General features: G+C 38.0%; 5 protein-coding genes across 8 annotated transcripts; 1 reads left to right on the forward strand and 4 right to left on the reverse strand.

The window, feature by feature from the left end:
- Positions 1-533: 533 nt before the first annotated feature.
- LOC110426141 (pentatricopeptide repeat-containing protein At1g10270-like) lies at positions 534-2,727 on the reverse strand. Its single transcript, XM_021441272.2, is given in 4 exon segments — positions 534-1,799; positions 1,802-2,272; positions 2,275-2,680; positions 2,683-2,727. Coding segments are annotated over 4 exon segments (1,911 nt in total). The 3' UTR covers positions 534-810.
- A 516-nt stretch (positions 2,728-3,243) lies between these two features.
- TPR9 (Tetratricopeptide repeat (TPR)-like superfamily protein) lies at positions 3,244-10,434 on the forward strand. 4 transcript variants are annotated; one of them, XM_089785268.1, is made up of 14 exons: positions 3,244-3,500; positions 3,608-3,694; positions 3,840-3,911; positions 4,076-4,277; positions 4,589-4,728; positions 5,149-5,541; positions 5,651-5,785; positions 6,640-6,783; positions 7,333-7,488; positions 7,638-7,865; positions 8,254-8,420; positions 8,698-8,812; positions 8,928-9,008; positions 9,950-10,434. In XM_089785268.1, exons 2-14 carry the CDS (start codon positions 3,641-3,643, stop codon positions 10,160-10,162), a joined length of 2,100 nt encoding a protein of 699 aa, XP_089641394.1. In that variant the 5' UTR covers positions 3,244-3,500; positions 3,608-3,640; the 3' UTR covers positions 10,163-10,434. The 4 variants fall into 4 exon arrangements, with proteins under 4 accessions (XP_089641394.1, XP_021296948.2, XP_089641393.1 ...); XM_021441273.2 differs by having other exon boundaries at positions 3,430-3,500; positions 4,610-4,728; XM_089785267.1 differs by lacking the exon at positions 8,698-8,812 and having other exon boundaries at positions 3,430-3,500; positions 9,950-10,135.
- Positions 10,435-10,679: 245 nt separating this feature from the next.
- Positions 10,680-11,801, reverse strand: LOC149526565 (putative F-box protein At5g55150). Its single transcript, XM_089785306.1, has one exon. The coding sequence runs from the start codon at positions 11,799-11,801 to the stop codon at positions 10,680-10,682; it is 1,122 nt and encodes a 373-aa protein (XP_089641432.1).
- A 1,567-nt stretch (positions 11,802-13,368) lies between these two features.
- On the reverse strand, positions 13,369-17,250 carry LOC110426117 (PLAC8 family protein). Its single transcript, XM_021441220.2, has 3 exons — positions 16,870-17,250; positions 16,451-16,677; positions 13,369-13,832 (listed from the first exon to the last, which is right to left on the reverse strand). Exons 1-3 carry the CDS (start codon positions 17,108-17,110, stop codon positions 13,662-13,664), a joined length of 639 nt encoding a protein of 212 aa, XP_021296895.1. The 5' UTR covers positions 17,111-17,250; the 3' UTR covers positions 13,369-13,661.
- A 372-nt stretch (positions 17,251-17,622) lies between these two features.
- On the reverse strand, positions 17,623-23,815 carry LOC110426116 (protein transport protein SEC23 C-like). Its single transcript, XM_021441219.2, is given in 18 exon segments — positions 17,623-17,924; positions 18,034-18,138; positions 18,803-19,066; positions 19,234-19,395; positions 19,870-19,947; positions 21,465-21,546; positions 21,649-21,824; positions 21,903-21,978; positions 22,288-22,430; positions 22,594-22,755; positions 22,851-23,024; positions 23,097-23,402; positions 23,404-23,507; positions 23,510-23,587; positions 23,590-23,619; positions 23,622-23,705; positions 23,708-23,779; positions 23,782-23,815. Coding segments are annotated over 18 exon segments (2,271 nt in total). The 3' UTR covers positions 17,623-17,783.
- Between the last annotated feature and the right edge of the window lie 431 nt (positions 23,816-24,246).

Consider the following 24,246-nt stretch of genomic DNA (forward strand, 5'->3'; position numbering starts at 1 on the left):
TTCTCATGATTAATAGAATGAAATAAAGAAAATTAAGCATAAAATCATATTAAATTGTATTCTTAGAAGAACACCCAATCTTGAGCAACATCTGAACAGGTTTGAAATAGATGGTATCTGTCTTCAGTTCCCCTCTTTTTTATTTTTAGGTGCGTTGCAATAAACAATTCAGTATGAACAGTTGAACAACTCCCAGAGTTCAGACAAAGTTCAAAAACCAGTGAAGATAAGCACAGAGCGGGATTGGAACACCCCCTCTCCCCCCCCCTTCGTTTTCCTCCTCTACCTTTCCTTTCCTGGCTTCACAACATTAACCATTTCTACCCTTTGAGCTAAAAGCACAAAGGCCTATCCTTTTGCCTCTATTGAGGTGCTCAAATGAAATAATAATCGTGAGAATTATCACAAACAACTCTGAAACATGCATTTTCTCAGAGATATTAGGTCAGCTTGTATCTGTAGCTAAAGATATGGAAATTCATAGAAAGTTGAATTCAACAAGCATCAATAGCAAAGAAGCAGGTGAAAGCAGCTAAAGCCAAGAAGCAACTGCACCACAGTTAGCTTCATAACGCACATTTAATTACTCAATGACAAACAAGTTCAGTTCAAATACTGATTGATATCTCACCAGAGAAAATAATCATGATATAAAACTACTGATCAGACTTTTAATATATTTGAGAGATCCTGACTACAAGAATAGCTAGTCCATTATAAAAGATAGATGAACAAAAGAGATGATTTTCAGAGTGGCAATGAAACCTTTCACCCCCGCATCACTGGTCCTAAATATGGCTGCCCCACAATCTAATCTGATCTCAATGAATGCTGCCCTGAAAATTGAGAGGATCCAAATGGCTGCTGTCCTGCCATTTGTGAAGGCCCAGGATATGGCTGTCGTGCCATTTGTGAAGGTCCAGGATATTGCTGTCCTGCCATCGGAGGAGAACCTAATGACCGCCGTGGTGGCTGTCCCCAAGATCGAGCTTGAGGCCCAGGGAACCTCCACCTATTTTCATTTAAAACTCTATCAATCTCTTCATTCCGCCCAACTTTCCCAAAAGCCCCACGTACAAACTCCTGCAATGCAGGAGTAACACCAATGGAATACTTCATCATCTGGTCCAGTATATCTAGGGTCTTGTCCAAGTCATCAGCATTGCAAAGCCCTCTGACTACAACATCATAAATAGAGGCATCCGGTTTAGGATCTTTCTCCCCCATTTTTGTCAAAAGAGATGCGGATTCCATGTTCTTGCCATTCTTAAGAAATTCACTGAAAACCTTAGTTCCAAAACTGGCAACCACTCTCAAACCAGTTTCGACCATTTTTGTAAATGACTGCAGAGCATCATCAACCCGCTCTGCTTTCAAGTATGCATCAATCATGGTTCTATACATTGGAACATCTGGTGTCAAAGACTTTCCACACAATTCTTGAAAAAATTTCTCTGCCTCAGATAGTATCCCATGCTCACAAAACCTGGTGATGATATTATTATAACCAGCAACATCCATGGCAAATGGCTTGGATCCAGGCTTCGTGCCTACCTTCTTAAAGGTTCTAGTGGCCTCCTCCATATTCCCCAACTTGAAACACTCATTCACCATGATATTAAAAGTATCTGAATTCACCGCCTGTGTGTTGGGTGGGGTGTGATTGTCCAACATATCATCGAACAAGGCCCAAGCTTCCTTCGTTTTCCCGTGTTTGAGCAAAACCTCCAAAAGTGAATTACAGGTAGGAGGGGGCATCTTAAATTTCCTATCCAACAACGACTTATATGAGTCCATGCCTCCTTATCCTTCCCCTGATTAAACCACCACTCCATAAACGTAGCATTGACAACTCCATCGTAAACCAAGCAACGCTCTTTCAATTCATCAAACAGCTCATTGGCCTTATCCAGATTCCCCAAATTCAAAAAACCCGATATGAGGTTGTTGAAAACCAAAGAGTCGGCACCGTGCCCTTTATTCAACATCTCCCTGAGCAGATCCACAGCTTCCCCAATCCTCCCAGCATCAATCAAGCCCTTGGTCAAGTGCCTATAAGTCACAGGAGAGGGGTTAAACGGCGCGTTTTCCAAAATCTCGTGGTAAACTCGGATAGCAGTATCAACTTCACCCGCATCGCAATAGGTATTAATCAAATTGTTGTAGGAAACAACATTTGGAACAATATCAGATTGCTTAAAGAAGAAGTGAAAGAGAGCAATTGCCTCGTTGAAGCGTTTGTTGCGGTACATGGCGGCGATGATGGCGTTGAGGTGAAGACAGTGGGGCGAGTGGAGGAGAACACGGAGGAGCGAGCAAGGAGAGAGGCCGCGTCTAGGTCGGAGGCGCGGATAAGGGACTGAACACGGTTGTGAAGGTTAAGCCGATGTCCAACGAGGGCCGAGGTGCTGTCTGGAAGCCGCGGGGCATTGGGGTCACGAGTGGGAGGGCCGGAGGGGGCAGAGGCACGGAGGGCGTGTATTGGGGGCTCTATTCGCAATCGACGCTTGCGGCGGCGTCGCTCTGCCGCGGCTTCTTCTGCGGAAGTGAAGGCGTACGAGCGCGGGGGTGGGGGAGGAGTGTGAGCCTGAGGATTTTGGATTGGGTTTTCAGAGGCAGGGTTGAACGCTGCATTGTGGAGGAAGCAGGAGAGGGGAAGGCCGCGTTGGGACGCCGGTGGAGTTGATGGTGGTTGAGGGAGCGGAGAAGAAGGCGGTAGAGGGACATCGCTAATGCAGAGAGAAGGGAAGAGATGAACCAAAATGCTTAAACCCTAGACAACAGATGCCAAAACCTTAGGCTTAAAACTGTCTCTGTCTCCGCTTGAGTTTTTATTTTTTTTGTTTTCTTTTGTATTAATAAATAAAGTTATTTTATAAATGCATATAAGAGTGAATAAAAAAGATCTTATATTTTTATTAATTCTTAAAACTATTATCTGAATAATACCTATTTTGTATTTAATTTTGATTAAAATAAACATTTTAAAAATAATGTCATACTTAATTTAAGTTTTTAGTTAATTTTGAGTTAAAAAATTATAATATTTGATTTGTCAATGACAAGTGGATAAATTTCTTTTTTAAAAAGGAAACGAATAATGATTAAAAAAGAATAATAACTAAATAACAAAAAAAAAATATTTTCAGTGAGAATATTTTATGGAAGTTAAAAAATTTGAGCAGACATGCGGAGGCTGCTGTGAAAGCAGGCAAGCCTATCACCGCAGTTGAGGATGGAGAAGCTTAGATGTTTGGTTCCAGAAAGCGTGAAGCGGAGGGTGGCAGAGAGCAGTGCTGATGATCTTCCTTCAGTATCATCTTCCCTTGTTCACTTGTTTCTCAGTTCGCCGGAATTCCATCAGTTGATCGGAGAGTTGGCAAAAGAGAGAGACCGGTCTTTACGGAAAGAACAGGGAGGCTGCTTTGGACTTGAAGCAAAAGGGCAATCAATGCTATTCCACTGGAGATTACTCCCAGGCTTTGCGTTGCTATTCTCAGGTCTTTTCTTCTTTTCAATTCCATTAATAAATAGGTTAAAGATTTTGCCTTTCTTCTTTTTCTATCCGAAAAGATAAAAATCCCTTGTTTTTTGCTCTGAGTAACAGGCTCTTCGTGTTGCTCCCATTGATGCCGACGACATGGGCAAAAATCTTGTTGCAACGTTGTATTTAAATCGAGCTTCCTTATTTCACGTGAGTCTGTCGCTTGTCACTGCCAAATTCCATTGTTGTTTTCCTCTTGTGCTCCACTAGTGCCACCCTTTTTTGTTCATCCAATTCTGAAAGAAAACAAGTCGTTCCCGTTGATAATTTGTCTAATGTGTTTGTTTTTTGGTAGAAAATGGACCTCCCAATGGAGTCTCTCCGAGATTGCAGCAGGGCTCTTCAAATTGCTCCTTCCTATCCTAAGGTACATATCATTTGTTGCTTCCCATACACAGTTATAAATATAGCTTTCTGTTGTGCCAAACCACATATACCATTTCTTTCCTTTCCTTCTGTGATTGTTATTTCTTTCTGTTTCATGCTTCTTCCACCAAACTACCTGGTGGCAGTGACAAATCTTTATCACAGGCGTGGTATAGGAGAGGCAAGGTAAATGCTACTCTGGGGAATTACCAAGATGCGGTCCATGACTTAACTGTTGCTAGCAACATGGAGCCATCACTAGGGGGAAAGAAACAGATAGAAAGTGAGCTGGATAGACTTGGACAGCATCATGACAGGAAAAGTGCTAAACCAGTTCACTATAACCAGGAAAGTGTAGGAATTCCAGGTTAGATGGTAACCACTGATCAGCATCCAAATATCTCTGTTTCTGCGCTTGCATTTTTCTTCAATAGCCAATCCTTTTTTTTTTTTTTTCACATTTTGCTTTCATATGACCATTCTATTAAAAGTTCTAGAGACTTTTGAAATTCTTATACTTGTTTGTTATAATTGTTTGCAATCTCTTGCAGAGAAGAAATATATTGTGTGATCTGCCCTGTAGTTACTTTGAGGATTGTTATTTATTATTTATTCCATTCTTGTATTTTCTTGGTATATACTTGTAACACAAGGTGCATTTTTTTTTAAATTATTAAGACAGTACAAATCATCTGTCAGATGTGCCACACCAAATAAAGCTACACTGCATCACGACCCCAGATAAAGGAAGGGGTACGGCTTCCCAATTTGACATTCCTCAAGCTTCCTTGATTCATACTGAAGAACCTTATGCTGTGGTATGAACATAATTATTCTAGATATTTTATTGTTGATTTATCATTTAAGTTTATATGGTTTTAAATTTGAGTAGGTATCACTTAATGAGTACTTAGAAATATACTTTTATCAAATATAGATATTTTCCATACAATAGCTTTGGTCCTGGGAAATATCATTATTTATATCATACAATGTCGTATTTGCTTCTTTCTCTTAGTAGACTAGTATTGATTGGTATTACCACTCTCCTTGTGGTTTGTGGTTTGAGCAGTAGACTTTACCACCTTAAGAATTTAATTCATTAACTTTATTACCTAAACAATTTTACTTCGATACATTTTATTTTACTACATGAGCTCAAAGCATTATACTTTACCTACCCTTGATCCAATTTGGCTAATGAGGAATATAACTTTACTTGATTATAAAATGTTCAGGTCATTTTGAAGCATTGCCGAGAAACTCATTGCCATTATTGCTTGAATGAACTACCAGCAGATACTATCCCCTGTATTTCATGTTCAATGCCATTGTACTGTTCCCAGCATTGCCAAGTGAGAGCAGGGGGACAAATACACTTCAATTATTCAAATAAAGTTGACATATGTGAAAAGATGTCCAGCTCGATTGAAGAGTATATTGCGGATAAAACTGTAGGCAGTAATTTTGATCCAAAGCTTGAGTGCATTCCGGAACATAAACATGAATGTCAAGGTGTGCACTGGCCCGCAATATTGCCTTCTGACATAGTTCTGGCTGGTCGAGTTGTAGTGAAATCTATAGAGCAGAAAGGACAATTTATTGAGGTTCCAAATTTTTCGGAAACTTTGGTATTATCCCTCAACTGTAATTTTGATGTTGACTTTCAATTCAGTTAATGGATAATGATTATGTCAAGGGTTGACCTTCCAGCTATGGCCTGTATATTTTTACTTGTAGGGGCTTTGTGAGAGTTATTCAAAAATGCCTCCAGAAAGCAAATTGGAACTGAATATATATTCCATTGTACTGTTATTTTGTCTCCAACACTCGTACAGTTCAGAACTTTCAATAAATGGAGTCTCCACATCACGGGTCCTCTCAATCCTTCTCTCTTATTTAGCTGTTTATATTTGATTAGTTGATTTTCTTTACTACTATTATGTAGTATTAGTGTACTTTCTAACCTTTTTTTATAAATGCCTTTTTACTTTTTGTATCCTTTCACCTTAGCAGGGAGACTATGAGACTTAAAGTTTCCTGCCTTCTTAAATCTGAATCGAACCCTAAAAATGAAAAAAAAAAATGGAGTATCCATTCCCAAACAATTTGGGGAGCAAGAGAAGGATGGAAATCCATTTTACTTAGTATGGAGCTTGTTGGAGCTAGTTTTTTTTCTTTCATATATCACTAGGAGATCTTTGGAGACTTATCTATACATTCTCAGTTGAGGTGTTTGCTTGACATGACTTCAACCTACATCTTGTTTCACTTCATTTGGTAGATATGGCTGATGTGCAAGTTATTAGTGCAAAAGCAAACAAAACCATAAATATACTTGAAAGTTTTAGTTCATCTCTCTCTCTCCATTACATACATGCTACGCATATGTTCAATGATTTCAACAGCCAAGAAACCAGCATGTTAGTCTTCAATCAGCATGTTTAATTATTTTTGCCTTGCCATCTAAGTATTTGACACGTACACATTCCGGTTACAGCAACTTTTTGACATGTGTTATGTCTCAGTTTGTATTTCCTATTTTCCCATTCAATCATTAAGTTCTGCTTGAGATTTTATATATGGTTCCAGAGTGATAGCAGTGCTTTGTGCATGTCGCCCAAAGATTTGCCATTTTGGATGTTCGGACTGTTGATATAGCCTTGAATCCTTGACTGGATAATTCATATTCATTAGTTATTGGGATCTGTTTTGTAATTTGTATGCAGATTGTCATACTTCTATCTCAAATTAGAGTGAATTCTATGGCAATTGTACGTATGAAATCCAGTGATGTTTATGACCAGCAAGATTGGTTTCGAAAGTTTTCCTCTGGTGAGGCAGAGACAGCTTTAACTAGTAGTGTGGAACAGGTTTGTTTTACTGTATGCTTTTCATTCTTTCCCTTGAAGTATTTATTTTTTGTTTGTCACATTCTTTAATAACCTGCTTTTCATCCCTTCCCTTCAGTTGCCCTTTGCAATGATGTTGCAAGTATTTGAAAGTTTTAAGCGCTTGTTATTTATATTTTCTTTCCATTTCCTTTCATCTCTGGGCATTCCTAATGATGAATTGTAATGGTTATTAAGTCCATTCTGACCTCTCTAGGGCTGATACGATCTGATTTGGTCAGTGCTGTTAGATTTATTTAGGTCATTTGTATGGTAAAACCTCAGCAAGCTGAAGGCCTAAATGGCATAGCACACCAAACCAAAGCAAAGCATCCTGGTTTAAACTGATTTAATTTGGACACTTAATTTGGCTTGCTTTGGTTTCAATTTTTGGGGACCAAACTCTTCAGTTTGGTTTCTAAAATTTATTCCACACTGTATCATCCATTGGGATTTATTCTCACTCTCTACACATTAATTTGATTTGTTACTAAACATGTGCCATTTTTTCATTATTTTGTGATTTGCCAGGTCAGAGTAGGTCAGGCTCTTTATATAGCTGCCAGCTTGTTCAACCATTCATGCCGGCCAAACATCCATGCATATTTTATTTCACGTTCTCTCTTAATAAGAACAACAGAGTTTGTGGCTGGAGGGTGTCCCCTGGAATTGTCTTATGGTCCACAGGTTTTCTCTTCTCTCATACACACAGACACGCACACACATTTTCTCTGGGGAGGGTAATGGTGATGTTACTATTTTCTCTGGGGTTGTGTTACATCAAATCTGTTGCGAATGGAGAAGATCAATTTCTTAATGTTGAGTTTTATTTGCAGGTTGGGCAATGGGACTGTAAAGACCGCCTTAGGTTTCTTGGTGAACAGTACTTTTTTCGATGTCGTTGCCGTGGTTGTTCAGAAGTGAATGCATCTGATCTTGTAATTAATGGATTTTGTTGTGTTAATCCAAATTGTTCTGGAGTGGTTTTAGATAATCTTGTGGCTAACTGTGAAAAGCAGAAACTTAAAACTCCAGAAACAATTGGCGTTGAGTCTCATTTGCAGGTACTTTAATTCCTTTGTGGTGCAATTTGGAGTTAAGATTGGCTATACAGTAAAAGAATGAGTACAGGCTAGCTGAATCCTATGCTAAATACTAAAACAAAATATCTGTTTTAAATTCCTATAAAGGAATGGTTAATACATTTAAAATTTTTTTTTTTGGAAATGGTTAAAACATTCCAGTTAATATTCAACAATTGCCAATAATAGATGAATATATTGGTAAGGAAACAGTTTTTACTTAATTAATGTACTTATCTCAGAAACTTAATTAAAACATGTCTTATGTTTTCGTGAACATTACTTTGTAGTATGTAGGTTATTTGTGTGGAATTTTGTTGGGTTTTCCAGAGTTTGTTAGATGGACTATGTAACTTTCGTCAATCTCCAGGTACATGAGCCCAATGATATTGACATCAAGAAAGCAGCTCACATTTCACTTGATGAAACGCGTAGTTCCCTCCGTATTGATTCCGAGTATTGCTTGAAATGTGGTTCCTACTGCAATTTGGCATCTATGAGTGAAGCAGTTAAAAAAGCTTGGATTAATCTCAGAAGGTATACAGTTAATATGCACCAAAGCTTTTGTGATGTTCTCGATTATATTCTCTCTGAATCTATGGAATCACATATTAGGATCTTGGTTCTGTTTCTATCTTTCTTTCTTTTTTTTTAGATATAATCTTGTAAAGATTATAATCTCTGAGTCTAGGCCGTACTTTTCACATTCATTTTAAATTATGTTGTAAAGCCTTAACTCATGATGTATGGATGTACATACTGCCCTACAGAGAAGTACATATGTTTTACCTACAGTTTGTTCATTGCCTAATAGGCTGCAGGATTCAATAACTTTAAAAGATATGCACAGTACTGAGCTTTCAGATGCTTTGAGATCTGTTGGTATTCTGAGATCAATACTGCATGCTTATAACAAAGGCACGGGAGAAGTGAGTTTCATTGACTAATTATTAGCCCCTTCCCTGTGGTGCTGCCACTCTGAGTTTAATGAGAATTACAACCAATGATATGAGATGCTACCATGTATGAAATTGTCTTTTGCAGGCAGAGGACAATCTTGCACAGGCATTTTGTTTCACGGGAGATCTGCAGCCAGCAAGAGACCATTGTAAAGCATCGATTGAGGTAACTGCTTGCCAGTGCAAGAATCATATTGCTATTCAATTCTGATGAAACCAGTTATAACTAGTTATAGCTGTTGGTTTATGTTAACCAGTTATAACTATTTAGTCTTTTGTTTACTGCTTTGATGTTAAGAATAATTTTTAAATCATATTAGTGCGGTTATAAGGTATCAAATGTTTCATGAATTGGTTAAACGAGAAAGATAATGAGAGTTAAGAGAAGAGGAGGAAGGAGTGAAATGGGAAGAGTGAGTGGGGAGAGATCTACCAGAGGCTTCCAAATCATTTTGCCCTTTCTTCAATAAACTTTAAATGTCTGATATCAATTCTTGACATCAGAAATGTTTTGTGAATAGGGACTGTCTCAAACCGAATAAATCTTCTATCAACCTCAGTATTGTTGGTGCTGTCTCATTGAACTGATTTTATGCACCATGTTGGACATTGTTTATCATGAACATACAGATCATAAAGAGAAGGAAAACAAAAAGGATTTGCATCGAACTTTTTGAGTACTACTTGTAAACCTTCGTGTAATTAACCTGAAAATAATGCCTGTTTTCGATCTAAGCTTACTCTATTAGCTTCAATATGTTATAGTTGCTCAAGGTGGGCAATATGTACCATTTTGGTGAGCTAAATATGCTTAGAACTCAAGTGCCTTTCACTGAAATATAGGAAACTCTTTCCAGGAGTATGTTTCCAGATGGCGTGAGATGGCAAAAGCTATATCCATACAGTGGTGTTGTATGCATAAACTAGGTTAGGATGATCACCATTTTCCATTATTTGCAGGATATTGGAAGTGTTGTCTCTATGAACACACAACCTCTGAAATGCTTGATGAAATTTATTATGGCCGTACATCATCAGCTACTATGATGAAGATTCTAAATTAATGGTGTTAGAATAAGATATTCATAGTTTAGTTTTTGGTTGCAGATATTGGAAAAGCTCTATGGCCCTGATCACATTGTGATTGGATATGAATTGGTTAAGCTTTCATCGATTCAGCTATGCTTGGGTGATTGTGGTGCTGTGGCAAGCATAAATCGACTGAGTCTGATATTTTCAAGATACTATGGACCTCATGCAGGCATTATATTTCCTTATCTAGGGTTCCTTAAGAGGAAAAGTTGCCATCTTGTCCACTGAAATTGCCAAATCTTTTTTCTCGTCAAGCAGTTAAGAGAGTGAGATTTAATGCCCTTAACTGCCCCCACCCCAGAATGAACGTTTGATAACAGTATTCATTTTGTAGTTTATGTAGCTAATTAGGCAGGTGGTTAAAGGTTCAGTAGTTGTTGGTTCTTTCTGTATGTATATTCCAAGTAGGAATAATGAATTTAATTGCATTGATGAAGTAGAAGTAGTGCTGTCTAGAGACTCACTCTTGAAAAAGTTAATTGATTAAATTATTAATGGCATGCAAGACTTGTAGCCCTCTCTCACTTGCTAAATGCGCCCACCGCTCATTTAAAAATTAAATGCTGCCCTCCAGCAGCAGGAGCAGTGGACACGGGAGGTTTACAACTCCTCCGTTGAACTTAAAAAATTTTGGTAAAAAGAGATAAAACAAGTACAACCCTAAAATGCTAGGAAAACACAATAAATAAATAAATAAAATCCAATCACTCAAAACAAAAAAAAAAATCTGACAATTAGTAAATGTTTAGAATAGCTTGATCCACAACGGCGGGGAAAATGAATTAAGTAGATCTGGCACTTCATCATCATCAATGTAGTCTATGTCCTCATTATTATCACAATTGTAAATACCTATATCGGAGACACTAACTCGAGTATAATTATGAGAATTGTCATCCGTAAAGTAAATACAATTAGACTTGCAACCAGGGTGGTCACTTGCCAAGATAGAAAAAGAACAGCAATTCCCAAGAAATAAGGAGCGGTCACCTAAGGAAAAGATTTTCTCCCAATTCTTTGTAAGCATGTCAAGTTTGAAAATATCAAAATCTTCCGTTAAATAAACTCTTTCAACTTTTCCACTGTCGTAACTAACCTCGTATGGAAAACGTTGGCGAACCACCATACAAAGATCGCCGTCCAAATCAATAATATATTTCTTAGCACCAGGATCAATTCCTGGAGGTGGTGCAGCGAATTCAACGAGTTTTGGAAATGATCCATTTAAACCCTCACATAAAAGAAGTTGCCCCATATGATGAACCGCAAAGAAATTGCCTTTGAAGCAGTTGACATCCTCCAATAGAGAGCTAAAAGGAATTTGAGTCCATGCTTGATCACCGGGCTTTGCAAAAGCTAATGAATTCATCTCCCCATAAATTATCATAATAATACAATCAGGGGAAGCTGGACTCGAAGATAATAAGACTTTATGTATAAAATGCAAACGCAATTGTTGTGGTGTATAGTGGATAATCATATCATCATCCATGGTACGTTGTGAAGGAAGGGAGAGGCTAACTCTGGATAAAGGATTAAACAATCCAATTTCATGATCAAGACCGTAAGTGACCAACCAACCAAAAGGAGTACCCCAGCACCTCTTTCCTCGGATCTCCGGTAATTCGAGCTCAAAGATAATTTCTGTTGCACCAATGTTAAAACAACGTCTATCACTATTCTCTTTTTCTGCAAGCATCAAAAAAATGCGAAAATTGATTTTGTCATTCTCCAATGAACCTTGCCAAGACCGACAAACTGCACCCATCCGGACACGATCTTGGAATGAGAAAGTTTTATCAGCAATGCATCTTAAAAGATCACCTACAATATTACCCCAATCTGGAGTTGCGACTTGTTCTGTCATGGGATGGAAAGGAAGAGCAAGTTGGTTTTGTTTCTTTTTAGGGTATGAGAATTAATGATTTGAGTTGTGACTCCTCACATCTTTTATATCTTTTTTTTCCTGATCCTAGTAGAACACGACTGTACATTCCCGTTAGGAATCCTGTCATGAATTTAATTGCAGCGATGAAGTCAAAGTAGTATTGTTTAGGTAGAAGAGTTAATTCATTAAATTATTAATTATGATTTATTGCTAGATATTATTTATATTTTGTATTTTGGATATAATTATTTTTTATTGCCTCGTTGAAGCGTTTGTTGCGGTACATGGCGGCGATGATGGCGTTGCAGGTGAAGACAGTGGGGCGAGTGGAGGAGAACACGGAGGAGCGAGCAAGGAGAGAGGCCGCGTCTAGGTCGGAGGCGCGGATAAGGGACTGAACACGGTTGTGAAGGTTAAGCCGATGACCAACGAGGGCCGAGGTGCTGTCTGGAAGCCGCGGGGCATTGGGGTCACGAGTGGGAGGGCCGGAGGGGGCAGAGGCACGGAGGGCGTGTATTGAGGGCTCTATTCGCAATCGACGCTTGCGGCGGCGTCGCTCTGCCGCGCTTCTTCTGCGGAAGTGAAGGCGTACGAGCGCGGGGGTGGGGGAGGAGTGTGAGCCTGAGGATTTTGGATTGGGTTTTCAGAGGCAGGGTTGAACGCTGCATTGTGGAGGAAGCAGGAGAGGGGAAGGGCCGCGTTGGGACGCCGGTGGAGTTGATGGTGGTTGATTGAGCGGAGAAGAAGGCGGTAGAGGGACATCGCTAATGCAGAGAAGGAGTGATAGATGAACCAAAATGCTTAAACCCTAGACAACAGATGCCAAAACCTTAGGCTTAAAACTGTCTCTGTCTCCGCTTGAGTTTTTATTTTTTTTGTTTTCTTTTGTATTAATAAATAAAGTTATTTTATAAATGCATATAAGAGTGAAGAAAAAAGATCTTATATTTTTATTAATTCTTAAAACTATTATCTGAATAATACCTATTTTGTATTTAATTTTGATTAAAATAAACATTTTAAAAATAATGTCATACTTAATTTAAGTTTTTAGTTAATTTTGAGTTAAAAAATTATAATATTTGATTTGTCAATGACAAGTGGATAAATTTCTTTTTTAAAAAAGGAAACGAATAAATGATTAAAAAAGAATAATGACTAAATAACAAAAAAAAAATATTTTCAGTGAGAATATTTTATGGAAGTTAAAAAAATTTGAGCAGACATGCGGAGGCTGCTGTGAAAGCAGGCAAGCCTATCACAGCAGTTGAACAATGCCACCAGTTATTGCTTGATTTATTGCTAGATTTTATTTATATTATGTATTTTGGATATAATTTTTTTTATTTCATCCCTGTGGAATTAATTGAACCATCGGGCTGTGTCACAGTTCATGGTCAATACTTGTGCTTCTAAAGCGTAATGCGAGAACCCTAGCTCTGCCCTGCTAAATGCAGCCACCAGTTATTTGAAAGTCAAAGAGTTCCACCTCGATTGAAACTCCAGCAACAGCAGCGGACACGGGAGCTTTACAACTCCTCCTCGATTAAACTTAAAAAATTTCTCATGTAATTAATTAAAAATATTGCAATTGCAGCCGTGATCATGGGAAAATAAAACTTCTCTTGTTGTTTCCCATTAAGCCCAAATAAATAAAATTTTTTAAAAAAATCATAATAACAAATCAGAATAAAAACCTTCCCTCATCTTAGTCTTTGAACCAAATGTTAATACATGTCCTGGCAGCTCAGCTTCTGTAAAAAGAGATCAACAAGTACAACCCTGAACACATCGCAGGTGCTGGACAGAAAACTACATCGCAGCAATAGCATTATAGTTCTACACAGCTGATGATTCCATTGTCTGGACAGCTGGTGCAGCAGTGACCACACCCAGCTTAAGATCAGGGGGTTCACAATCCCCTGCCCTCTCGCGAATCTCCCTGTACTCTTGACAAATGGCGCATAGATGGCAGAAAAAGTGAGTAGCCAAGTCCCCACAAGGTGCTTCCTGCACCAGACACAAACAATGATTAGCAAAAGATAAGCATGCAGTAGGAATTTGGAAGGAAAATATCTTATGAAGCTGCTTAACAAGGAAAAACAAAGTTAGTGTGCCCGCTAGAATGGATTCTGACATATTAGTCTGCAAGTGCTGGACGCCAAAAAAAACCAAGTTATTATTGCCCAAAGAAATTGATTATTTGACATCTCATCCAAAACCTTGTTACTATTAGTTGGACCAATTTGTTGGTATCTATAAATATGTAATGGTTGTTGAACAATCAAACATTTTGACACCAGCTAATAACATAGGATTCAATAGTTTTAGGGGTGAGGGCAGGATTCTATCCTCAGGTCAGATCTCACCTAAAGCAGGGGAGGTAAACATAAAATTTGCTTTACTTAATGTGCCAATGTATTACCATTTCTCATCTTGGAACTTGGTGGTGATGAGTACTTCTTAATTCTTTCATTTACCATTTTGCATCCGGTCTATGCTAATAAAAGAAATGAGAAACAAGCACTCTTAATCTGATGAAAAATGAACCTCTTTATCCCCTAAAAGCCTTAATATATATCAATTTCGACAAATTCATAAGTAGGAACAATGGTGTTATAAAAGGGCCTAAAAAAGAGATATGAGTCAAAAAAAGTTCTCTATTAAGAGCAAAAGGCCGCCAAGGAATTGAGAGCTCTTCTATAGTCCCTCATATCTTCAGTCTCAACAAATCCCAAATAATTGCATCATTCAATGCATACCAAGCACCTTGTGATGCAAAGAGCTACTTATTCGGACCAAGCCTTTGGTTGAATTATTGATCCCTTTTGGGTTTATATTGTTACATATATCTTTCCATAGAAATTAGAAACTGAAATCTCAAGAATAAAGTGATTTTATAAAATTATCTGTCATGACCAATTGAAAAATAATAGAAGAAGAAGAAACAAAAACCAGTGAAGCAATGCAGTTTTCTGCAAAAAGATTTATATACCAGAACCAATGGCATGCTAATAAAGAAATTGATGATGGAACATGGTCAGTGTGTTTCAAGGAGAACTCTCCTCTTAAAAGCAAAAGAGAGTTGAAAGCACAGTTTCTAAAACAACAAAGCAGTTAATGCAGGATGCAAAGAAGCTAATTGACGAATCAACTTACTTCGGATTACTTGGAACTTGGCCCAAGGATAAATGTCAGGAAATCTAAAAACTATTTGTGGTTGGTGCAAACAATTTCAGCACCAGCTACCTGAGTTCAAGTCACTCTTCTCATCCAATCCCCATTAAAAAAGGCTACAAAGATCTATGGGCTCCAACCATACCACAAACTCAAAACTTTATCACATGGTTTATATCACATAATTTAATACACCAGAGACTCCACAAAGTCAAATCATCCAGACCTGTCTTACATCACATGGTCGAGGTGTGGAAATCTCCTACTAAAGCTCAACAGATGCAACACTTCTTGGCGAAGAATCAAATACTTAAATCCTCTCAATGAAGGAGAACAATTCTCAAACCTTGCTCTCAATTTGAATAGAATATCCTCCTATAAATGAAGTAATCATACATAACAATCTTGATTGCTCATGATTGTGAGCCCAAAGTGCAACCAATTTAGAACCTACTTCATGGATAGTCAAGATCATAGAATGCCATGAAACTAATTTTTGGAAATATGCTATATTAAGTACATATTGCAACACCAGGAGGGCATGTCAGCAATCAAGTGAAAAGGAAGACCTATCACATTCAACGACACCATTCATGAACTATCCATGTCAACGAGCATGAAGATCTTTAAGGTACCATAGAAGTGAGCTAATTCACATATTTCTGGCCTTAGGCTTTTATTCAATAACTTAGATATGTATATCCAAGTTCTTAAATTTATAGTTATTAGGGTTTTTGGTGATGCAGAATTCATTTATTTCCAGTGCTAGATAAAATTGAATATTAGGGATTGAAGATTCTGAGGATCGATCAGATTGATTGTAAGGACTTGATATAGACTATGTTTTCTTGTTGGAAATTATAGACATTAAAAGATGGAATTTTCTTATCAGAAACTAAAGAAGCTTTTAAGGGACTCCAAAGTTGCTAATATAAGAAAAAGCTAGACTTTCTAAGCATTGATTAACTGAAGCAAGGCCTGCTTGTATACTAATAAAAGCTTGGTATAGAGAGGAGAATAAAGAGAAAATCTGAAAAGAATAAAATGTTGAGCCCACCTAATTGCACCAGGGAGATGAAGGCAATGATTAGGTGCTAGAAAATTTTATGCTTATGTAAGATCCATAAACTAATCTTGTTTAAAATTTGAAATTACACAGCCTTACAGATAAGCATCTGGCACTTCCTTTCATTCCTGTAAAATTGGTAGGAAACTAAGGAAATTAATGATGTTTAAAAGTGATCCATAAATGTCAATAACTCTTGAGCCAGTTTAAGAAAAGTTGACAGAGTGACATGATAATGCAAATAAGTTAAGTAGCATCATAGTCTAAAATAAGCATCAAAATACAGCTTGACATAACTCATTTAAGTCAGGAATAGGGCAATGGAAAGGGAAAACATACACAGAAAAATCCAATTGGATGAAAGCAGACAAAGATGTCTTAATACCTGCAAATTGTATCTTGCTCGAAGCGCCCTCCGGTAGCCACAAGCATAACAAGAGACAAAGCATCCAGGTAAGCCCAAGAAAAGGCCTTGAGTTAACATGCAGCAGAAAGTGTTGGCAAAAGCCCAAAGAATGAAATGGGTGAGGCAGGATCCCACTAAAGTACCGGAACCCATAAATTGTGCATTCTTTCCGAACAAAAAGCAGGGAAAGAAAAGACCTATACAACCTGAGACGAAAAAATTGCAAAATGCAGTCAGTCTCAGCTGAGCGTATGCGAAAATATGAGCAATTAACTAATTAAATGTGACAGTCTAGCCTAGCTAGAACTGAAATTATTGGGTGACAATTTCCAAATTAAGCATTTCTTTCTATGAATCTCAAAGAGGCACCTGAAAAACGAAAGGTGAAAGTAGCATACAGCTCTGCATGTCATCGCAACAAGCACAGATTCCGGAGGACCACTGACGAGGCTGAGATTGAGATTGCGATTGCGATTGCGATTGCGATTGCGATTGCGATTGCGATTGCGATTGCGATTGCGATTGCGACTGCGACTGCGGCGGCGAAGCAGGTCCATCCCCAGCAGGAGGAGGAAGCTCTTGGTCCGATTGTCCCAAGGGTATGTAAGGAGGTGGAACATAAGCGTTTCGGCTTTTCATGTTGATTGTGATTGAAAAATAGAGTTTCTCCGAAAGGATCGAACTTGGAGCCTCCCCTCCCCTCCCCTCCGATTCTGATGGAACAACCACACCGTCAATCGTTTCCTTTAGACATTGGTTACTGTTTTTTTCTTTTTGTCCTCTTAGACATTGGGTTAACATTTACTCTACAGTAAATTAAAACCAATACAAATATTACACGGTTTATTCTTTTTATCTTTTTTATTTGATATATAAAAGGGTTTATTATGATTGTGATTTTATTTTTTTTAAAAAAATTAATTTATTTCTTTTATTCTAATACAAAAAGCCATGAGTAAATAACTTAACGTGGCTAATAGATATTAATTTTGAGATGCGAGGATGTTAGGGGGTAGCAAGTATGATTTGGTCATATATATAAAAACAAGATATGGTAAAATGCAGCATGAGATTAATATTCCGTCGTTTCGTTTTAGTGAGCAGTATAATATAACGGCTTTTTTTTTTCAAAAAAAAAAAGAATCGCAATATAATATAATATAATATAATATAATCTAGCATCTACGCATTCCGTGGGGATTGAAATTAAAATATAAAGGCCCAAATTCAGAAATTAAACCAATTTATGGTCAACTGTACAAAAAATAAAATGAGAAATTTTACAAAATTGGCTGGCTGTGGCTATCCTATTTTACTGAACTGCTAATCTCTGGAGATGATCCAAGAACACCTCAAAGCTGACATCGTCGGTAAAGATGATGTCTCCATCCGGATGATGACCATCCGAGTTATATGTCGCAGAAGGATTCAACTTTGCCAGAAGAAAACGAGCCTGAGGAGGATCAAAACCAACACTTAGCAAATCAAGCATGGATGAACAACAAAGAATGTCATCTCTTTCTCTTTCTCTTAAGGAGGAAAGGGACTAACTAAATTCTCACCTGTGAGCCATGCTGGTCACAAATGACTAGTCGAGGAACTGGAAACCTTTCCTTAATTATTGCATCTGCATCACCACGAGGAGCTTGCAGCAACTGAGCAAAAGCCTACACCCAATAAATGATATGATAAGAACATGCATTTATGCCCACCACTGTTTGCTTTTCCCTTTCCCCCTAATTTTCCCTCACATCTCTCTTTCCCTGTTACATCACTTTTGATACGGTGAGTGCTTATGTGATCATCGATGGTGAAAATGCACTTCTGTTATAATGCCATCTTCTTACTTACTTACCATCTAATTTGTACCACTCCTACACAAGAAATATATTTGCTTATACATGTTTAGTTCCTACATCCTTATACCAATAATAATCAAGACTTGGAGGCAAAGGCCCAATAAAATTACCATATCCAGTACAACTATAGGCAAAACACAGGTTACCATCTCCAATGCAAAAAATAGAAAAAAAAAAAAAAACCTTGAAATTCAACGCCAAAGACTCTAAAACTAAGGGCTTAAAAATTTGGAGACCAGCAGTAATCCTTTTCTTCATTAGTGGAGAAAAAAGTGGTATAATTCTCCATCTATAATTATGATATCATAATATTCTATTGGGAAGAAACAAAGAATCGAACAGACTGCCTTTGCTAAATTTTTTTGGGTACCAATAAAAGTACGAAATATATCATAGTAATGTTTTTTGGATAAATATAAGCTTGCTTTCTTGTTAGGCTGAATATGAAAATTCCAAGTTCAAGAAAAACTACCTGATGCTCAGGTTGATTGTGGTATCCAGCTTTTCGCCACTGAGCGATAGTTGAGCCATGAAAAATAACAATAGTGAAATAAGAGTCCAAAAGAAGGATCCTGTCAGCTGCAATGGCAGCCACATCAAGCAATGCTGGTTCTGGAACAGACTGAAATGAGTAGGAAATCAGTGAAGGTTGAATCATCACAACTGAATTGGCAACATTTTCCCGATTCAGGATCATTCTAAAGTATGCCGTCTCATCAGGGCTGTTATTGAAGACCTGTAAGGTATGAACCAGCCTAGTTTAAGAAAATTATCACATATAATGCATAGCCTATAATAGCCAGAAGAAAATTATCTAATATAATGCATAACCTATAATAGCTATAGGTTTTCAATTATTCTGATGAAAAGGAAAATATTATTTAAAACCAAGATGGATTATACCTGGACAAACTGCGAACGCCGTAAATGAAACATGAACTGAGGAAATATTGAAAACCTTGGAGACAGGCTGAAAGAAGATGGGCTATCCTTTTGGTAATCCCCAAACCGAGAACATATATGTATCAACGCTTTATCCAACCATCTTATAGGGTCAAATTCAGCCTACACGCCAATATCATGTCACGGAATAGTACACACCACAATTACACAGGTCAAAAACTTTCATAGATGACTGAAAGCAACACTTGCAGGAGTAAAGGGAAGGACTGTGGAAAGCCCTGTGTGGTAAGAATGTGGTTTTAGCATTTTCATTGTTTAGAATTGCAAACCAATTCATTTTTATTGTTTAGCATTTTTATTAAAAATCCAAAAGGCAGCATATTAATGGCCCTCTAGCAGACTAAGCCATTGTGGTTAAAGGTGGGTGCAAAGTGCACTCTTGGTGTTAGAGCCCTTATATCACCCAAGGAGCAAGGTGCAAAAAAGTCGCTTGCCTGAGTGAAGCAATATACATAAATAATTACATATGTGTGCGTGGTATGTGTACAAAATATTGGTTTGTAAGAAATACTGTTTCTTCCATGAATCATTTGGACTAAACAACTTAAACTTCATCATATATGGTACAATGATTACCTCAATTTCCATTTTGAAAGACACAAAGCGTGCCATTACTACAGCAGCTGCTTCTTGGTCAAATCCAGCAATCAAGTCCTACAGCATTAAAAAATATCTTAATTAAGTGAAATCTTGCAAAATACACTCTGGTTACTAGAAGTAAAGTTGAGAAGCTGATCACACTTGGTGATAACTCCACCAATTCCCTATCCTCAGTGGAGATAGATGAGAAGGAAAAGATGCAAAAATCATTCAAGTTTACCAGAAGAGCGGGATAAGGGAACTAGCAAACTCGTGACGTTCACCGAGGGAAATATCAATTCATAATCATTAAGAGATAAAGAAGCATCTGAAACTCCCATTTTCTTTAATATTTTCATATGTAAGTTTGGTTAAACTCAGATTTCAGTCCTTGTACTAAGATAAAATATTTACTTTAATCTGTTAACTTTGTTAGTTTCAACTGTTAAGTTGATGATGTGTTAGACACTGTTATTTTATAACTAAAGAAAAATGATGTAAGGTTTTAAGGTCATGTGGCAAATCGTATCCAAGATACAAAATTTAGAAAATCAAATAGAAAAATGGCATTTAAATCATAATCTGCTAAAAAATGAAAAAAGAAAAAAAAAGGAAAAAATGTGCTGGGAAGAGAGAAAAACAACAAGAAAAAGAAGTGGAGGCATGGAGAGAAACTATCAAAGAGAAATTGTTAATCAAAAATGCAAGGACCAAAATCATTATATTCATGCTTCAAAGGCATCTTCACAAAGTATAATCTGTTTTCTAATTTTTATCTGAACGAGATAAGTAGTGGTTGTGGTGGTTGGGGGAGTAGGGTGGCATGATCAAGGAATTCATCATAGGTCATCAATTTAGAGTGATGAACTTCTTCAGTTATTTGTAGTGCATTGATGTTTTGAGATGCCATGCCATTCTTGACCTATAATGCTTCCCCTCGTAATAGTGAAGCCAAAGAATCCTATCGCAAATATCAGAACCCATGTATATAATTCCTACATTTCAATTTTTCCCTTTATGCAAGCAGTACTTTTAGCCTCCAATCAATACACTGACACCAAATAAATTTAAATGACACCTTCAATAATGTATAACCGTATCTGTGTTCCCTCAACCAGCCTACATATTTGTATTTTCCTAGTATTTTGGTGTTGAATCTGCTAGAAGCTTGGCAACAGATTTCGCAAACCCTCTTTCCAACACCAGAGAAAAAAAGGTAAAGACACACACAAAGCGAATTCGTAACTGCCTCAATCTCAACTAATTCCTTATATACTCGTCTTTGAGCATATTAAATGAATATCAAATCAACCAGTCACATGGAATGGGAACATCACCATCCATGTCGACAATGATTTCCTTTTCTGAGAAGGGTGCATGGAGTACTACAGGGACAAATTAGACATTATTGGCATTGCTATTTTCTGTTTCCCTTTATTATTACTCATAGGAAAGAAGCATGACACAATGGGGCAAATCTTCTAGGGGAAACAAAATTCATCAAACAATGAGTCAATGAAGGAGACAATCAAAATTCAATAGGACAGCCCCCAAGAAACACAAACTAATTATAATAGAAAATCAAAGGCTACCTGTATGCTTCCAGGTCCAGCAACCCATCTTCTTGAAAGAGTTGTAACACGAAGTCTCATTTCGCCGGTGCTATGCTGGTAACTGTAGAAAACTAATTGTAATAAGTCAAAGATGTCTGAACTGCTACCAAACATAAAAGAAAATAGAAGTAAATTATAACGTGTATAAGGTAAGAGTTCATACTATGTTAGAAATTGGAAATAGAATTGATTGCTTGAGGACTGAACAGTAGAATCAGGAATGTCCTTTTTAACAATTTCAAATATTAAACATAAAGATGTAGCTTGATCAAGGCCACACATTTTCCATGCACTGGTGCTCCCCTGCCCGACAATGGTGTCAGAGCACAAAGGACCTTTCTGCACATAGTCATTAACAATTAAACATCTTAAGTATGGCCAGTAGAAAAGGGAAGCACATGAATCTTTGAGTTATACCTTTTCAAGAGATGCGCAGGGCCCAAGAATACCCTGAACTTTGATGTCCTTTGAACAGTTTATCTCAAATATACCACTACAAGACATTAAGATTGTTCAATGGATCCAGTTATCATGAATTCATAAAATAGAAAAGTTATAGAACTAGTAAGGCAGACAGCTCATGCACAACACAAGACATCCAGGAGTAAAGGAAATTTGGAAAGAATTAACCATTGTTCTCAATAGGACAACTTAAAACAATTGGGGTCAAGGCCCCTATATGCTTACACACAATGGACTAGTAAGAGCAAGAAGACCAAAATATTAGAGCTGGCCCAGGTTACATACAATGCCACAGTAGAAAGGAGATAGTGGCACAAGTCTAAGTTCAATAAAGCCTTACTTTGAAGATATTCCAAGATCCTTCTCCTCTGACTGGAAAACACGCCTAAGAGAGTCCTTAAATACTGAATGGCCAAAACTTTCTGCAAGCACAACAAGTCCCCCGGTTCTTTCGACAGCAACTTTAAGTTCAGCAACACCAACCTAGGACAAAAAAATGTGGCACAAGAGAACAATGTAATTTTATCCAACACATAGGAAATTTGATGGGTGAAAGTAAGAAACCAGCACTAGAATGCTTTTATGTTTGATCATAAAGGAAACAATTATTATTATTATTATTAAAAAAATGCAAGTGAATACTAACCTGGTCGAGGGCACAAGCAAAGAGATCGAGCACATGTCCTTGGTGCACAAGCTGCTTAGCAAGTGCTTCATAGAACTTAACAGCTTTGTGATAATGGGGAGCAGAATCTTTATCCAGGTCCTTGTGAGAACGTATTGGTTCAGATAGATTCTTTGACACAATCTAGAAGGAGAAGATGGATAAACAGGTAAACAAAATTAGTGCAAATGCATTATTGTCATAATGAATGAAAAATAATGGAGCAGAGCAGTCCTTACAGCACCGGGACCTTCAGTTGAGGGGCCACCAATAAAAGCCATGATCCGAGCTCCAGAACCGGGGACGCAGGCACCCAACAAACTGGCAGCCACACTCAAGGCAGTGCTGGTGCACCTGGGGGCCCGTTGATCAACAGGAATGGGCCAAGGATCTTTTTGGAGCTCCTCCAAGACCTAGAAAAGAGAAATCAGGTTGTTTAACATTGAATCAGACATTGTTAGGAGGAAATTTTGCTAATAACCTACCGAATTGAGGGCAAACTCGCACTCAGAAGCAGGCAGAAGGAATCGTGCAATGCTCTCAGAAGACAAGCCATCCCTGGCACCAGCAATCACACCAGTGGTGGGCTTGGGCTTATTCAGGAAAAAGCACATCTGCTCAAGAAGCTGGTCTTTGGAGACATCCTTTGAGCCCTTGAAGACATAGGTTTTAGGAATGGCTCCGAAGCCAAGCTCATGCACATGGACGAGAGTGCCAAAGGTGATCAAGCCAACAAGAGAGTTGTCCGGCAAGAGGCCGATGGCCTGTGACAAGGCTGACTTGAGGAATGCACATTTCCTCTTCGATGATGGAGGTGTCGAGCACAAACATGAAGACAGGAGGAAGGGAGGAGGCTTCACCAGGGGATTGGTACTCAATGGTTGTGTACTGAGGAAGAGCTCAGCAGGGAGGTTTTCATCTGAGATGGAGGCATAGTGGGGAGGGAAGTGATTACGCTGGAAGCAGAAGGGCAGATCCAAATCTTGGCAGCGAAATCCACGATGGAGAAGGGTTGAGTACAGCGCGGCAGTTGCGGCAGCGGAGAGGAGCATAGGGTAGGACCGGCATGTTGGGAAATGGTTTGATCGGGGTTAGATGGCTGACACGGGCACCACACAGTTGCTTGCCTCTTGCTTTGTCCCTGGCACCACATTCCACGCCATCCGAACCCGTCCTGCCCTTCCAGCTCCATGAATTCTGCCATGCTTCTTTTATCTTTATGCAAGTAATTCAGCCCACCCTACACTGCAAAGAAAGGGAACTGCTATGATGTGAAGAGGAAAAGAAATTTGATATCATGAGACAGGAATGTAGGTGATTCATGAAACAACGCACATAAATGACTGAACATTGGGTGAAAATCCTCTTACTTTTATGATAACGATTTATCATGGCATAAATTAACTAGCCAGCAGAAAAGCTAGTTAAATTAACGTCCGTCAAAATCATACAAATAAACTTGGGGGAAAAAATAGAAGTTCAACAGAATGGAACTATTTGTATAAAGGTGAATAAACTTGCAAGAAGGAATATCATTAAATCAAGCAGTTATTAATGGTAGAGGGGCAGGCGCATTATGTAAATTGGTGTACCATAGTTGAGTCGATTTCAAGGAAGGCAAAGCAAAATGGAAAA

This window comes from Theobroma umbraticum, unplaced genomic scaffold (assembly GCF_002168275.2).
Source record: "Theobroma umbraticum cultivar Fairchild unplaced genomic scaffold, ASM216827v3 scaffold_55.0, whole genome shotgun sequence".
In the NCBI taxonomy this organism is placed as follows: Eukaryota; Viridiplantae; Streptophyta; class Magnoliopsida; order Malvales; family Malvaceae; genus Theobroma; species Theobroma umbraticum.